This window comes from Molothrus aeneus, chromosome 25 (genome assembly GCF_037042795.1).
Source record: "Molothrus aeneus isolate 106 chromosome 25, BPBGC_Maene_1.0, whole genome shotgun sequence".
Taxonomy (NCBI): Eukaryota; Metazoa; Chordata; class Aves; order Passeriformes; family Icteridae; genus Molothrus; species Molothrus aeneus.
Window position 1 is genome coordinate 67,882 of NC_089670.1, and position 17,564 is coordinate 85,445.

Consider the following 17,564-nt stretch of genomic DNA (forward strand, 5'->3'; position numbering starts at 1 on the left):
GCTGTGTTGTCCCCACAGTGCAGAGTCGTCGTGCACGGACACCCAGGGCTCAGCTCCATGGGCTGGCCTCAGTGAAAAAACACTGACTGTGTAACCCCCCTGTGTATCACCAGGGGCTGCCTGTCCTCAGCCCTGAATTAAACACTCCTCAACCCTCTGCCCATGCAATACTGGGCCAGGTGGACGTCTGTGGATAACCGATCTTTTAGTTAATGGCTAATTCTCAAAAAATCTAAAAGCTCTGTGGCTTCAGCCGTGTTCCTAGAATTTAAACATTTTTTCATAGAAAAGGAATATAATGTGCCCGAAAACCTACGTGATGGATGGGGACTCTCCCATTTCCCTGCAGCAGGTTAGGAACATGGGAGATTAAGTTCAGTTCCCACAACTGCCTGGTTACAATTTGAACTCTTTTCTCCCACAGAATAACTCCAAGAAGCAGACCATTTATACATGTTCAGGCAAGCTCCATCCATCCCATCAGTGGCACCAGTTCCACTTCGTGCAAACTATTTACCAGGTCACAGAGACAAGGACTGACCTCATGGGTCTCATGTTTTGGACTTTCCTGGGAGGAAGTTACACAGCACATGTTCCCCCTGACACACAGGACACATGAGCTAGGGCTGCTCACATCCCTTGTGAGCAGTCCCAACCTTCAAGATGCTGCTAAACCAATTCTCCATTTCCCACACTCCTTTGAAGCTGGATTTGCATTTCACTTGCTTTTGTTACAGTGCCTAAAATGAACTTTCTATTTCCTAGAGGAAGGTGAATGGAGCATTGCACAGTCACACAGTTTTGGTGGATTGGCTGAGAAGAGCAAGCTATAAACTTAGGCTTTGATTACCTCCAGCTTGGTTTTGAGAGCTGGGAGCTGGAGCTGTGCCTGTGTGTAGTCATACAGGCATGTGGAGCACTGTGTTTCAGTCCTAGACAGAAATAAGGCCCCCTTGCACATGATTTGGTCAAACCTTCTGTCTTTCCCCCCAAAAGAAACACAGAATCACAGAATAGTTTGGGTTGGAAAGGAAAATAAAGATCATCTCATTCCAAACCCTCTGTCATGGACAAGGACTCCTTCCACTAGTTCTGGTTGCTCCAAGCCCTGTCTAACCTGGCTTGGGACACTTTTGGGGATTGGACAGTCACAGTCTCTCTGGGCAACCTGTGTAAGGGCCTCACCACCCTCCCAGGGAAGAACTTCTTCCTAATACTCATTTAAATTTCTCCTCTTTTAATTTAAAACTCTTCCCCCTTGCCCTATCAGAAAAACAAAAGTGACATCTGATCTGCAAACACAGATGACTTTTTAAAAAGAGCAGCTCCTGCCAGCAACAGCACTCTTGTTTCTATAGTTTGTCGCAACATCATAGGATAAAAAAATAAATATTTGCAGGTGAGCTTATAGAGAGCTGCTTCATGTAGGCACAGCTTTGGTCTTTCATGTCTTTTAGGCACAGTCCATGTGTTATAAACACCAGGGCAGCAGGTTAGCAGCTCTCCTCATAAAATGAGCTCAAAGCCTTTCCCTGTTGCTACGCTTTTATTTTCCATTAATTTCCACCAGCCAATTCAGAAGCTAGGGGAAATTAATGGAAAGGTGACCTGCACATGGAAACTTTTACTAAACTACTAATACATTGTCGAATCATTTCTTTTGGAGGTTTAAGCAGCCTGTGGAAGAAGCAATAAGTTCTGGGAGAGGAAGGAAGACAGTGTTTGTCTCCAGCCCTGGAATTTGTCCATTCATCAGTCATCCCATGACTTGTAGATGATCCAATTGCATATTAACAACAGTGGCCATTACTCAATAGAAATCAGTTGTAAGAAGTTCTTTAAAAGAACATTAATTCATCTTTCTCTTCCCCCCCCCCCGCTCCTTTGCTGTGGATTTTTATCCCCCCTAGTGAGAATTTTAGGGGAAATTGTTTTGGAATGGCTGTTTTACAGGGGAAGCAATATCTTTTTTTCTGTTAGAAATTCAGATCAGTCTTTTTAAAAATGAGTATCTAAAGTCAGGCTCCCAAACTCATAGCCTAATTTGCAAGTTGAGCAACAAAAGGACATCAAAGGAGCTCAGGAAGTCTAAATATCCCCCAGTTCTTGAGGTACATTACTATGAACTCTGGAGTTCCCTGTTTTTATCGCTCCAGCTTAGCCTCGACAATGCAATAAACCATTGACAAAAGGCTCCAGCCAGATTTCCTGAATTTTCTTTGTGACACTGATTCTACTGCAGACAGTATATCAGGTTACCACTTGGGATTGGTGCTGTTTTACTTTATCTTCCTTATGCAAGTATAAATGTATGCATCAACCCTAAGGAACTAAAGGGTATATTTGCAGGGAAATCTTTCACATACCTTCTCATCCCTGTGCAAATGATGATGGGCCTCACACTGGTGGCTTTTCCTCACTGCAGCTCCACTGACCTCAGCAAAAGTGTCTTCTAATTTACATTATGGAGATCAGACCCAGCCTAAGTTCACTGGCATTTTATGCCCCTATTAGTTGCTCATGTTCATCCAAGGGGACATGAATCCTCCTTGTACATGAGGACCTCAGAGAACCAGATACTCCCCACATCAGGGGCATGTTCCTGGAGGTGCCAGCAAGCAGCACTTTCTGAGACTTCTGAATTCGTATCTCTTTTCTATTGGGCTGAAATGGAAGCTTTCCTAACACTTTGTATGGAAGTGGGAGCCATCTTCATCCCAGCCCACTCTACAGTGGGGAAGCAGGGAGTGGTCCCTCTCTGCCATACACCAGAAGAGTTCTCCAGCCAGGAGGCAGGACCCTTTATCTATCTCCTATAGAAGCACTACCATAAAAAATTCTCACTCACAAAGACATGGAAGAAATCAAATATTGTACACAGTCACTGTTTCCCAGTGTTGGCTCCTGGCCATGGGCATTCACGTGGGGATGTGCTGTGTGAGACTATGAGTGATGAAGAGGCACTTACCTATTGCTGGGAGGTACTGAACCATTACTTACCATTCCTTGTTCCTGTTCATATTCAAAAACCTCATAACGTTATTTTGTTAAATGAGTAGTTGCTGCTCCTCAAAGAAAATATTTAATTTTCTATAGCAAGTGTGTGCTTCTAACACATCCAGCCCATCTGGTCACACACTCATATGTTTGAACCCATTTTAACTCAGCTAAGAAACAACATTCTGTTCCTTCTTGAGCAGGTACTAATATTCTCTGGCTCTGGCTTGCAACTTACCTTTGCATAGTAAAGAGGAATTCAGCAACTATCAGTTTGCTACTGGGATTTCTAAACAGATGTAAATTTAAGGGCAGAAAAAAGGGCAAAAAGTAGAGATGCAAATAGGAACTGTGAAGTGATATATGCTCAGTGATGAGAACTTGAAGTAAAACCGGATATTAACTGTAAGAAATGTGAAGTCCTAATTTCTCCCTAGCTCCCCAAATAGAAGGAAATAAATGCTTTGAAGTAGAATATTCTCAGTGAATTAGAGTGAATGTTTTAATTTTATCTTCCTAATAATGATTTAAGATGACTTTTGCGTGAATTTAAGCACTATAAAGAAATGAAAGCCTGGGAGGAAGATGGTTCTGAGGAATATTTCCATGAAAAAATATTGAAAATTACTTTCAAAAGCATTTAAGTGACTTATAGCCTACATCTTCTGAACTTAAACTCTTTGGAGAAAACACTTTAAAGATGCCTGGGGGTGCAATTATGCCTTACAGCTGGAGCAGTCCTAACCATTCCCTTCCCTTTTTGTTCAGACTCTGGTCCAAGGCCCTTTCTCTTTGCCCCGCTTTAGCTTTTCAACCTTTACAACAGTGCCTGTGCAGGACCAGTTCAAACAGTATAACCAGCAGAATTCGCAATTTCTCCCTTTCAGTTTAGCAAGTTGAATCAGCTTCTTAGCAAAGGATCCAGCCACCCCCAGAACATGTATGAGGGCATGGTGCAACAGGACAGCTGCAACAGCTCTTCAATATGACCCCCTGAAATGCATATTTTACCCAAGGAGTACAGAAACCAAACCTTCCATTTCAAAAATGACTTTGGAAACTAAACACTTTTACACTTTTTTTTTTTTTTTTTTTAACCAAGAATTTGGCCCGTTAAAGCTCAGGTTCTTTTGGGAATAAGACTCCATAGAATTACAGCAGTGATTCATTTTCTATTAGCCCTCTCTTGGCTGTTTTACAAGGATTTTGCAATGTCCCAATGCACTCCTGGTCACCCTCTTGCTGTGCCAGACTCCACAGCCTGGCCACAACTTTTCCCTGGGGATGAGCGTGAGGATGCAGCAGAGAGAACAGCCCCCATGCCTGGCAGAGGCCATGAGGAGGCTCCAGGCAGGGCTCTGGGCACTTCCTCATGGGAGAAGTGACCGAGATCTCCCATCTGGCTCCAGCTCCCACTGAAAGCTGTGCCCTGTTGCTGTACCCCAAAAATGACAGCCCGGTTCTTCACTCAGGCTCACTGGCTGGTTCACTGGGTGAGAAACTGCTCTGGCACTTGTTCTGCAGGAGCAATCTCACCCACATCTCCCTCCAAGAACTGTTTTTCTTTTCCGGGTGATCTCCAGAGGTCCCTTCCAACACAAACGATTCTGTGATTATGTTATTTTAGGTCGTTTATTTTGTACCGGTAGAGAAAAGCGTTTTGACTCCTTCCACGCCGCTTTTATATATTGGCCTGGGAAATTTCAAACTTCGGTATAAAAAAACTCCCAACTCCCTCGGCTCACAGCCACCTCCCATCCGCAAGCCGCCCGGGCAAGGCTCCAGGACGGCCTGGACACGACCGCCCCTCTGCTCGGGACAGCCCCGGAATGGCCGCTCCGCCTCCGCGGCAGCGCCGACCCGGAAAGCGTTTGGAGGTCGCGCCGGTAAGATGGCGGCGCCCGGGCAGTGAGAGGAGAGCGGCGCAGCAGCCGCGGCCATGAGCGCCGCCCGCAGCTGCCGCCCGCCCCGGGCGCTCACAGGTACCGCGGAGCCGTAGGGCGAGAGGGCCGGTGTGCGGGCAGGGCCGGGGCGGCCCGGGGCTGCTCTGTGGAGCGGTCCCCGGAGCCTGCAAGGCTATGCGTGTGCGTGTCCCCGTGAGCGGGTGTCCCCGTGTGCTACACTGCGCTGTGTGTCCTCCACACGCGTTTGACTTTAGGGCTCTCCTATGGCAGCTGCTTCCTCTCAGTGCTTCTTTGCCAAGATAATCTTGTCGATAGTGTATATAGTAGTGGGACAATACTATGTTCTATGATGCTCCATCACCAAGGCTGCCTGCGCTCAAGCAGCGTTTAGACAACCCTTTCCAGGTCAGGGTGGGATTGTTGGGGTGTCCTGTGAAGGGCCAGGAATTGAATTCGATGATCTTTGTGGGTCTTTTCCAGCTCAGGATATTCTGTGAAAGTACGTCTTACTGGTGCTCAGGAATTTGGAAGAAACACCCAAAATTATTGGGACTTCCCTACAGTTTAGTTTTGACCCCCTTGGGATAAGAAAGAAAAGGAGGGGTTGGAATGTGTCCAGGGAAGAGAACGAAGCTCAGGAAGGGTCTGGAGCACCAGAAGCAGCTGAGGAGGCTGGGGGGGCCTCAGCTTGAAGAAAAGGAGGCTCAGGGGAATTTCCCATACTCCACAATTCCCTAACAGGAGGGTGCAGCTAGGTGGAGATTGAGCTCTGCTCCCAGGAAACAAGGGACAGGATAAGAGGAAGCAGCCACAAGTTGGGCTAGGGGAAGTTTGTGTTGGATATTAGGCAAAATTTCTTCTCTGAATGGGTGGTCAGGCACTGGCACAGGCTGCCCAGGGCAGTGATAGAGTTACCATCCCTGTAAGGGTTAAAAAGCCATGTGGATGTAATACTTAGGGACATGGTTCAGTAGTGGACCTGGCTGTGCTGGGTTAATACTGAGATTTGATCTTAAAGGTATTTTCCATCTTTAATGATTCCATGATTTTGCAGTGTCATGTCTTTCACCTGGAGAAACAAACATTTTCCATTACCTGACCCTGGTTCCCATTTGTGGGGGTGTCCTGTGTCACAGCTGACAATAGGCACTGTAGTCTCAATTAGAAGCAAACTCAGTGGCAGAGGACAAACTGGAATCTGCTGTTACTTTTTTTCTTGTCTTCCGTTTAAACAGGATTATTTGTGTGGCATCTGAGGAACACTGGTGCACGGCAGATACCGTGCCGGTTTGTGCACTTTTATCACGTGGCCAGCAACAGGTTGATTACCTTTCAGTACTTCAACTTTCTCAAACGAATGGTAAGTCAAGGAGTATATCTATTCCCTAATTCTCATTCATCCCATGTGATAAGTCAAAATGGAGATTAGTTGATAAGAGTAATTTTTCTTATCAGCCAAACTCAGCTAATTTAAGCGTCTCCATTTTTCACTAAATCAGAGTCAAAGCACTTGGTATCCTAAAACGTCTCAGGCTGGAGGAAACCTTTTGTAGCAAGGACAGTACCTTGTGTTGCAAAGTCTCCTCTGCTTGACAGGAGGCTTCTGTACCCTTGAAATAGCGCACTCACCTCCTGTTGAGAAACTTGACATAAAATTATTTTTAAATCATTATTTATAAATAAGTCACTTTTTATAATAAAGTCACATCTTGGCTAGCAGTCATACAAGTAGTAGATGGATCTCTCTTGTGGAGGTGGTGTGTTCTCAGTTAATTGGTTTATTTGAGTCAAAATTCCTGAGCTCATTAAGTTAATGGGTTACATTTACAGTGTGCTGTTAGTTTTAAGTATTAGATAAGCTGTAATTATCATTAAGCCTCTTGAAATTACATCTTCTTCTTTGACCAGTGGTAGCATATGCTGGTGGATGGCAGCAACTTTTTAAAATTGTGCTACTGGTTTGAAGTGTATTCACATTGCTCATTCGGAGTTGCAGACCACTCTTCCTTGTTGTAATTATTACTGTGTACTTGAAATCAGGATTGGTTGAAAGTTCTTTATTTCTATGCTTCTGGTGCTTGAAATAGATAGAATATTTGGGGAAAGAAAATATGAGAAGAGAATCTAAATGCTCTTTTTCTTATTTTGTGTTTATTCTGTGAGCTCTAAAAGAGAGCAAACAACTCTATTCTAATTTATTGTTCTATATATGTTCCTTTGAAATTTTGTGTCTAATTAATTAATAAAAAGTTTGGCATAAATAATAATAGACTAATATGGGAGATGATTTTATATCATAGGTGGTAGATTGTCTTTTTCGGATTATTTTTAATTTTTTCATTTATTAAATATGCATAAGTTTAGTACTTATGTTTGGAAACTGAAGTTTTGTGGGCATTTGTATATTTCTCTGTTTAAAGGTGAATTTTGTTTGGTCAAAGGTTGGGCTCAATGACCTTGGAGGTCAATCCAACCTTTATTATTCTGTGAAATTGATCAGTTGTAAGTTACGTTGTATTACCTGGTGGTTTTGAATATGAACAAAGAGTTTGCTGTTGTAGCTATTGGGGGGGAAGTAAACATTCAAATGCAATTTTCCAATCTTACATAAACATTGATTCAGCTGAGTTGTAAAGCTGCGTTTGTAATAACTAAGCCAACTTCAGAAGTCTTTCTGTGTGTGAAATGTGTCTGAAATTCAGACTAACTCAGTTGTGTCATAGAAGTAATTCTCCTAACAAGAATAAAATAGTAATAATATTCTTGGTGTTAATAAAGTGAAATGGACAGAAATATCTTTATCTATTTGTTTTAACATTTCTCATTGTATTTAGTACGTAACACAGTGCAACAAAGACCTCAGTCAACGAGCCAAACCCAAGTCCGATTCAATTGTGTCTCCTTTTCATGAGCTTCAGCAATTGGATCAGGAAAAAAAGGTTGTACACAAAATTAGCTCAGTTTCACCTATTCATCAGTCGTGGTCTGAGATGTCAAGCAGAAATGAGTTGAGAGAAATGAAATCAGCTGCAGAAACTGAAGACTCAGTCATACCAGGGGGAGCTGAATCCAAGGAAGACAGACAATGGAAAGAAATGAAGCTACGGCTGGATGATTTGCCAGGAATTTTGGCACGCTTGTCCAAAATCAGGCTTACAGGTATTACTGGTAATTTTTTCTCATTTCTCTGCATTCTGCTTGAAGCAGAATTCTTTGGGACGTTACTGGTATGGTTTAGTTTTGCATGTGATAATTCCCACTTTATTAATGCTAGGCTGGATCAATTTCAATCAAGTATGTGCTAGGAAAATTGTTTTATGGAAGCATTTAATAGTTTTCCCATTAATTTTGTTTAAAAACAATGAGAGTCAGCTAGTTTCTGGGAAATAAGCAAGTGTTAGTAGACAGACTACAGTGAAACTGGGTAAGGAAGTGAATTTACAAATAATGTGTTCAGTATTTGAAGTTGTCTTGCTTAAGTTTTCCAGTGTTTTGTCTTATTTACCTACCTTTCACTGTAGTACTGCTAGTTGTGAAATTAGCACTAGAAGTCCCAATGTAAGATAATCCAAGTGGTTTCCTATATTAGAAAGGAAAATGTGTGAATCTGACTGATTGAATTTTGTAAAAGAAGATCTGATTTACTTTTCAGTCATTGATAGTGTTGTCTTTTCAAACCGGCAATTTGTTAAGCAATTGCCTTGCAGCCTTAACTACGTTTTGTCTTGTTCAAGTAATAATACTTAACGACTTTATGTAACTCCTTTGCCAATAGAAACAATTATAAATTACCCCTTTGCCAATAGGTAGTGCTATGTATGCTTTTATTTCTAAGGAGGCTCTAATTATCTGACCAAAGCCTTACATCTTGTCTATGATATAAAGTCCAAGAACAGAAATGTAATTTCCTAAGTCCTTGCCTGGGTGCTCTCCCGTTGGTCAAGTGAATTCCTCATAACAAGACTGTTCCTTGCCCTAAAAATTTGTTATAATGAATGTCCTGAATTCAGTTTACTTTTAAAAACTTTTTTGTCTTGCAATATATGAGTTTTCATTGTTTGTTTTTCTATGGAAAAATCTTGCTGACCACACAGAGTGTGTAATGGTAATTTACATTTTCATCTGTGGTCCTCTGATACGTCTTGTGTTTTGGATTTGGCACAACCGATCTTGTTTGCACGTCCTAATTTTTTTCCTCATTGTTTTTAGAAAGCCTTAGGTCATTTATTTTGTGCTGATTAAGGGACCAGAGAGAGATAAAATTGACTATTGTTGAAAGCACTTGAGGTTTTTTTTTATGTTTGCTGATGGGTAAGCTCAGTGCTTGTACCACATCTCAGTGTTACTGGTGCTTCTTGAAATGGGAGTTTCAACAACTTCAGCAAGATGGGAGAGTGTCATTTTCAAGAGAAAACAATTTCATGAGATACATTTCTATGTGGCCTCAGAGTTGCTGCAAAACTCTTCAACAGTTCCTGGTAGCCTCTTTTAACTAGGCAAGCACCACTCTGGATTTAAAATAGGGTATAGAAGGCAAAGGTTAAGGAATTTCATTCCCTTCAGGACTATTGTTTTCTATGACAGTGCCTTTTGAAGTGTAAGCTTGACTGCTAATTTCTGAACAGCTGTACAATTTTTAATCAAGCTTGCAAGCCTATTGGGAAAGGGACTGTGATTTTAGTTTATCTCTGTCTTCTCATGTGCTTGGAGGAGTTTTTGATCCTAGGTAAATGTAGTAAACTTCATCTATTGAGAAGGTATAGAGAGATACAGGAAAAAACTTACCCTCTCTTCTCGTTGTGATCTTTATGTGTTTCGTGTGCAGATTTTTTGTAAGTGGAAAGTGTAAAGAGTAAGTTGGATGAAGACGATTTTGTAGAAGGAGAGTTCTATTGTTGTTCTTTATTGGTCATGGGATAGGATAGGACATAAGCAGGAATAAGACTGCGTGTAATATGTAGAGGAAGGAAAATTTTTAACAACTTGTGTAATCATTTAGACAAATTATATATTCTGTAAAGACTGTAATGTTGTAGTTCTTTGATTTTTTTTTAAAGAAGAATAAATTCTCTGAGGTCAGTTTTTAAGTTGCAAATGTCATACAACTCAGTTCCTTTCACCCATGAAGTTGTGATAGATCTCATATCCTGTGTGGGTTTTTTGGCAGACACTTTATTTATACTTTTTAGAGTATGAAATAACAAAAAAACAAACTCTGCATGATGCCAAAATGGGACTTCCTTATGCTCTGTTCTTTTCCTGCTGCTGCTGGAAAGAGATTTTTTGTTTGTAGTATGAACTGTACTTCACCTTGGAAAGGAAATGAGTTTTGCTATTTCCATGCTTCATGTAAACTGCAGCTTTTGTGACTCTGCCATTAGAAGCTCTGCCTTAAAAACAGGAATAGATTTTTGTTTATATTCTTTTGCCATAGAAAACAATTAGGGAACTTTTCATTAAATGTCACATAATCTACCTTTTTGGGTTCAATTTCCATCCATTCCCATCCCTGTGGTGTTTTATGTTGGCTGCTCTCTGAACAGCTGTATCCTACCACCCAGGCACTTGGAAGGCTAATGCATCTGTCTGATAGATTTTCAGAATTATAAATGCATTGTTTTCAACTTGATCCTAAAGCTGCTGTGTAACTGAAAATAGGAGAGAGACAAGGGAAGGTATGGGAATAAGAGGAAATTCCAGCGATTTATAATGCATGCACACCCTAGGAATTTCAGGTTGTCTCGTCTTCTTCAATTTAACTTCAAGTTTAGATTTAAGTAATGTTTCCTCCGAGGATTACAGATGAAAACTTAGACGAACTATATATAAAACCACAGGAAAATCAAAGTTCAGTTTTTAGTTTGGGCAAACTGAGGAAAGCGTGATATGAAAAATGATGAGTATTCCCTTAGATAACGCTCTAGGGTTTGTGAACATTTCCTTGTTGTTTCTCCTGTAGCATATTGGTCTTTTTGTGAGGACAAGCAGCTAAACTGGAACAGGCTGTTCCATCCCTGGAAGTGTTCAAGGCCAGGTTTGATGGGGCTTGGAGCAACCTGGGACAGATTCCACCCCCTGCCCCCCACCACCCAAGTAGGGGGTTTGGAAATAGATGATCTTCAAGGTCCCTTGCAACCCAAACCATTCAGTGATTCCATGATTCTGTGATGTACAGCACCTTGTGTCTTTGAGAAAAGACTGAACATGGTGCTCAGCGCTCTAGTGTGATTGGCAGGGTGGTGATCAGTCAAAGGCTGGACTTGATGATCTTGGAGGTCTTTTCCAACCTACTTGAATCTGATTACATGGCACCTGTCTGAGATGTGGATCAACATGTGCAGACAAAAATATGCTGATTTCTGAGCATTTTCAGTTTTGAAGACTAAACTAGAAATTTTTTTCATATATCTTGTTATAAGAAAATAATTCTGTTGTGCGTACTAACAGACAGCTGGAATTTTTGGATGTATTGCTTCTGTATGGATTTCTGTCTGTGGAATAGTGATCCTCTAGCACAAATGTGCTGCACCTGAAACCAGAAGCCTGAGATATTTGGTACTGATTAAAGGTGTGATTGTGAACATCCTACTTCATCTCTTGTCTGTTCTGTATTGGTGACACGATGATGAAGATCCAGTTTTGCAGACTGACTCTTGATGCTTACCAAACTGCAACGATGATTAAATAAGGGGTTTGTGTTGTGTTTGTAGGCTGAAAGTCTGGTAATAGCTGCTATAGTAAAAAAATGCATTTACTTTATTGGAGGTCTTCTATGTCCCCAGTTGATTCTGGAATAATAGCATTTATTCTTTAAATGAAAACTTCAGTATAGCCAGAAACTTTGAAAAATAGAAGGGAATTCCAGAGCAGGATTGATTTGCTTTGGCTTTCTGTGCTTTTATTTTGCCTTGGCTACTTTTTAATAGTAGGTAAACAAAATATGGCATAATGATTCACATGCTATAAACACAAAAGATTTATATAGGCAGAGCACATTGTGATGAAGTGGAAAAGGAATGTAAAGAACACACTAAACTTTTGGACTGTGTTTTTATGCCAGAAACATTATAATTCACTCTTTGTCACCAATCCATTAGCATTTTCTTTTTCTTCTACATTGACGTGGGAGACAAATGTCTGCTGTTAATTTTTGTTAAAGCTAGAAATGTTTAAAAGACTGAAAATAAGGCTTAGGCTGAGATCATAAGTTTAAATCTTGGCTTCTTTTTGAAGAGCATGTATAATGCCATTTCCCATCAACAAGTCTTGAAAGGATCGATTCCATCTATTATGCAATAAGGTGAAGTTAATTTGGCCCCTAATGCACTAAACTAACAGGGATTAAAAAACAAACAGAGTCAGTGACCTCATTCCCTTGATGTGATCTCAATTAAATACACTTTTCCTCCATGAGGGAAGTTGAAGAGTAAATTATTGCTTCCACAGTTAAAGAAAATAAACTTTCCAATCCAAAGGGAGCATTTTCCTATTTACTGCTAATGTGTTGTATTGGAATATCTTGGCGATGAAGAAAGCAGGGGATGCCTGGTGTGCAAACCCTGCCCAAACAAGAAAAAGTACCTGCTTTAATGAGATATGGGAGAGGATGTACTGCAGCCTTTTAAAATGAGATCCTGATAAGTCATGCTCAAATGACTGGCTAAAATTAATCTGGAGAAGTCAATGGGGACTTTAATTAGTGTTGTAACTGTACAGTGTTAGAATTTCTTTGGGGTCAGGGTAGTGGTAATGTTATACTGACTGTTTGCCAATCCATTCCACCTTTCTTCTCCAGTAAATGAGTTGGTGTTTTCCCCTAATAAATTGATGTAAAGTGCTCTCTAAGATAAGTTTTAATTAAATTCTTGTCTAGAAGTGAGCATGTGGTTTATTATGCAAAAAACATGAATGTAATCACTCTTGGAAATGCAAATGCCACTGTTCACTGTCATTTTCCATGCATTTTTTGAACTTTCTCAGTTGTACCAATGCATTTCATGTTTTTTTTGTGCATTCCTAAGGAGGATTCAAGAGTTTGGAAATCAACATAGTGTTGTAATTATATAATAAATAAGATCTAGTCTTTCAGAATGATCAGTACCTTCATGTTCGTTTGTCTGGTGAGGTAGCAGAATCTGTGATTCTTTCAGAGCTGCTCAGAAGGGTGAAGTTCTGTCATAAATCCACTGTATTGTAGAAGTAGCCTGTGAATCTGTAACAAGGCTATATAATTAATACTTATTATAAAATGCATATTATTATAATAATATTCAGCCATCAGTGGATTTTAATACTTAGAGAAAAGTTTCGATGAGCAGCAAGTTTTCTCCACTGTGTTTTCAGGATTAAATCCTAAGGTTCTTAGGCAAGCACAGTTCTTGAAATGAGCACTTTGCATGTGCATCCTTACTGGCAGGTCTCTGCCATGACATTTACTATTTCATCCCAAGCAGTGCTGCTTAATAGATAATCCAGGTATTTTCAGTCAGCAAGATTATTTATTTGTCATTTAACTTCAGACAAAAAGGAGACTTCATAGGAATCAGGAAGATAAGAAAATTTTGATGCTTTGATTTAAAATAGCCGAGGTCTGAAGCATGTAACTGCATCAGAACATACTTTAAATACCTTCTGTTTAATAACTAGTAATTTAAGATTGTAAGGTTCAAGGTTACGAGCGAGATGTTCCATAAGTGTGCTGACTTTCATAGTATTTGTCATATCATACTATTTCTTGCCAAAAGTGAGGATTTTGAGACCTGTTATTTGGCTAATTACAATATTGGGATTAAAGATTGGGTAATTTTTATTTTAAGGATGTGATTTGCAGTACTGTACTAAAGTTACAATTTTGCATGACAAAACTGAAATGGATTTTTTATGAACCCACTCAAATTTTGAGGCCATTAAGTGTTGTTGGGTCTCTGTGATGATATAATTGTTCTTTCAGCCCAAAGTGGGCATGTCAAATAGAAGCAGTGGGAACAGATATTGTGCAGTGAAATTACTGCAGCTACATGCCCCAAATCTCTTTTTGACTCTGCACTGCTTAAATTCCTGCTATAATTTGATATAAAGCATGTATCTCAGTGTGGGATTTTTTTTTTTTACTCTTTTTTCTTCTGCATTAGACTTTGCAGTGATGTGTGAGTTACCGGATCAAATATCTGTCCTGTGCATGTTGTGTAGGGCAGTTTGGTCCCATAGCAAATCCATAAAATAGGAAATACAGAGACACAAGTTGTTTCCTCACATCTTCTGCTAATGTGCTGCTGCTTTTGGGTTTCTTATTTCATTTCTGGCAGTTCTCCTTCTCATTTTTGATTTCTTTATGTACAGCGTTTGTATTAATTGTACCCAGTTCCTGGAGCTAGTGTGAACCATAAAGATAGCAAAAAGTTAATCTGCACAAGTTTTTTCAGGGTTTGAAAGCCATAACTCTAGTGTTATGTACAAAGATGGTTTCTTGTTGATGCTTTGAACTGTGCTCTCACTTGCGTTGCAGCTCTGGTTGTCAGCACCGCGTCCGCTGGCTTTGCCATGGCCCCAGTCCCTTTTGAGCTCACCTGTTTCATGCTCGCCTCCCTTGGAACCGGCCTGGCATCCTGTGCTGCCAACTCCATCAATCAGGTCAGTCCATCTCTTCATCTGTACAGCAAACCGGTGTCATCCTGGCTTCTGAAACACTGTCAGAAGTGTGACTGGATGGCCGGGAGTGCTGTGCCTTCAGCTGCTGCCTGAGCTCTGAGCTGCTAAAACTGACACCACAAAAGTAATATACGCCTGAGAATTCAAGTGGAGTTGCTAGGCACAGTTTGTTTGTACAGAATGGAGTTGATGAGGTTTTAAGCCTCCCAGTAATAATGTTTATCTTGGTAATACCCAAGCCTGGGTCCCTGGAAATGACAGGAAGAACTGGGTAATTGGAGTGTAAGAATAGCCAGTGAGGCTCCAGCCTTACGGGCTTGATTTTTCAGTTGTGTTACTGTATGACCTTATTGGACCTGTCTTAAGAGTCGCTCAGATCCACTTAAAACATCTATAGTGGGACTTCAGTGGGATTTTGTCCAGGCTGGGATCATGGTGTCTCCAGCACATCTGCAAAATGAACCGAGAACCTCCATTTTGTGGAAGTCCCATGCCAGAGATGTTCCAGGTACCTGAACTTGAGCTTCCCTGTGTGTGTCAACGTGCCTGTGGAGCTTGATGCTGATCTTGGCTCTCCTGCACTCAATTGTGAAGCACGGTGGCTCTTAGGCTCTCGCAAAGGAAAGCCTAACTAGTGAACAGGTTGTAAAACTTGTGGTGCTGGACGGTGTTTCAAAGTGTAGTAGCTATGGTCACTTTCAGTTGTAAATCTGGGCTGGAAAAAGAAGGAGCAGCAGCAGTGCCACTATTGACAGCACTTCATGGTTTCAGCAACCACTTGTGACTCCTGGAACTCCAGTAATGGAGGTTTCCTGGGATCCACACTCTGGAGTCAACTTGGTTGAGTTGGGCTCTTTGATGTTTACACCTTGTAACACCTCAGTTGTAGGCATGTGGTGTGTTTTTCAGGATTGCACCCATCAGCACACATTTTGCTCAGCCTGGACTAAGTCCTATTTACTGTTTTTACAGGTTTTAGTGTTTCTTTCACTGAGCTTAAAACTGGGGCAGGCAGCTAACTCTGTTTTCTCTGCAAAATGGGAAGGACAATGCATGATGTTTAATTGCTTCGAAATGTTTATGTAGCTTGCCTAACTTGGAAACGCATAAATATCCCTGAAAAATAATTTTAAATAAGTTACACTATTTTCTGAAGAATACATTTAGTTATCATGTACATATTTTTCACACTACGGCTGGGAAGAGAGGCTGTCATAACTAAGGTGAGGTTTTGCTGGGTTTTGATACAATTTTGGATGTACCCTTTTTTCCTCCCTTTTTTCCTTTACTACCTTTTTGATATTAAAAAATAAATCTATGGGTTATCCTTTGAAATATTTACTGTCATATGTGCCTTCACTTTTGATGTGGATACTACTGGACGAAGAGAATTAATGATGGCTTATCTAGAGACTCCTGTGCAACTTGTCTTGAGGTTTTGCTAGATCTTCTGAGAGGTGACATTCCCACACAAGTAACTGATTTTCTTTGTCTTCAGCTTCCATGTATTGCTCATCGTATTTTGTCCCAAAAGCAGGCACTTTTTAAACTCTTGGAAGCCATTTCTTAAACTCTTGAAGTACTCAGAAGTACAGGAATTCTGTGTTGTAATTTGGAATTGGACACTTGGGATAGCAAAGGGAAGTTAAGAGGATGTTAAGAGGAGTTAAGAGGAGTGCAATAACTTTGTACTGCATCTTGTAATTCACTCTTTACTCACTGCAAGTTACTCCAGCCTCACGGTGTGTCAAACTGCCTTTCACAATTTCAGCTGAACATTTTAAATTTTCACACTTGCTCATATTGACCCACTTTCCTGTGTAGAGAGATCTTGAAGGCAGATTACTCCTACTAAAAAAAAAAAGAGCAGAGTTGGTGAGGAAGCAAAAGGAAAGAGCTGTGCTTGGTGATCTGTTGTTTATCAATGGATCCTTTCAGTCGTTGAGTGTCTTTTTCCCAGTGTTACTGTGTCTGAATTGGCTGGGAATTTAATTTTCCGTAAATACTTAAAGCTTGGGTAATCCATCTTGACCGTTGGGAAGGAGCACATTTGACTTGGAACTTCCTTTATTGCTACTTTGCTCTGTCCGTTGCTCCCCATACGCATCTACTTCTCTGGCAGCTCATGACTCATGTTTCCCCTGTTGCTCCTCTCTGTCCCTTAAGGACCTTTTTATATGATAACCGTCTTTCCGCTTCCCAAATTGCTATAAATCTGTGCATCTTTAAGGGCAACTCATCTTTCCCACTCCTCATTTCTCTGATAAATCTATGTGCACAATTTACAGTCCCCTCATATGTCGTGGGAAGGTGAAGTGTGAATTGTGTAAGATTCTTCCCTGTGATTTAGGACAGGATATAAGGGGCCTGGTCCTGTGACAATGTACTGAAGATTCTGTAAAATTCATAGAAGTATTGATAGAAACTTGTAAGTGGTCAGGTTCTGAAGTTTGAGGGAGTTTTCCTTTTTTTTTTTTTTTCTTTTCTCAACTACTTGATTTTAACAATCTCGTAGGAGCTGAGAGAGTTTTACCCCCATTGAATTAAGCTGAATTAACTAAGTTGACTTAAGTCCTGGGGTTGGAGCCAGGCCTGTGCTAAGTCATACACAGACACCAAAACATGGCGTTTTATTTCTTTACAAAGTTGGTCTGAAACAATCTTCTAATTATCACTTCCTCCGTGTTTTCAGATGGTTGAATGCCATACTTTAAAATTATTTTTTCCTGCCTGCAAGAGCCAGAAAGTTACAAAAATGTGCTTAAGTGGAGATCCTTGCCCCACTTTCACTTTTTAACAAGAAAAAACAGATTGACGGTGCAGATTGACAACTTCGTATTTTTTCATTGTTTATAGAAAGACAGTCTGGATATTTATCCAGCTGTGTGTTTAGAAAAAAGTTTCACAATTCACAAATTCTAAATTGTGGCGTTGCTTTCCAAGAAAAATAGAAAGCATTTTGATGGTGATTCTGTGAAATCAGACAATGATTTTTAAGGAGCTTGTGATTTATTG

General features: G+C 40.5%; 1 protein-coding gene across 2 annotated transcripts in view; it reads left to right on the forward strand.

Moving 5' to 3' along the window:
- Positions 1 to 4,874: 4,874 nt before the first annotated feature.
- COX10 (cytochrome c oxidase assembly factor heme A:farnesyltransferase COX10) overlaps positions 4,875 to 17,564 on the forward strand; it is a 96,305-nt gene continuing 83,615 nt past the window's right edge. For both annotated transcript variants that reach the window (XM_066565700.1, XM_066565701.1), the window contains exons 1-4: positions 4,875 to 4,979; positions 6,137 to 6,261; positions 7,736 to 8,060; positions 14,407 to 14,531. In XM_066565700.1, the coding sequence (XP_066421797.1) occupies positions 4,937 to 4,979; positions 6,137 to 6,261; positions 7,736 to 8,060; positions 14,407 to 14,531 (618 nt within the window). In that variant the 5' untranslated portion in view covers positions 4,875 to 4,936. The remainder of the gene's footprint in view (positions 4,980 to 6,136; positions 6,262 to 7,735; positions 8,061 to 14,406; positions 14,532 to 17,564) is intronic.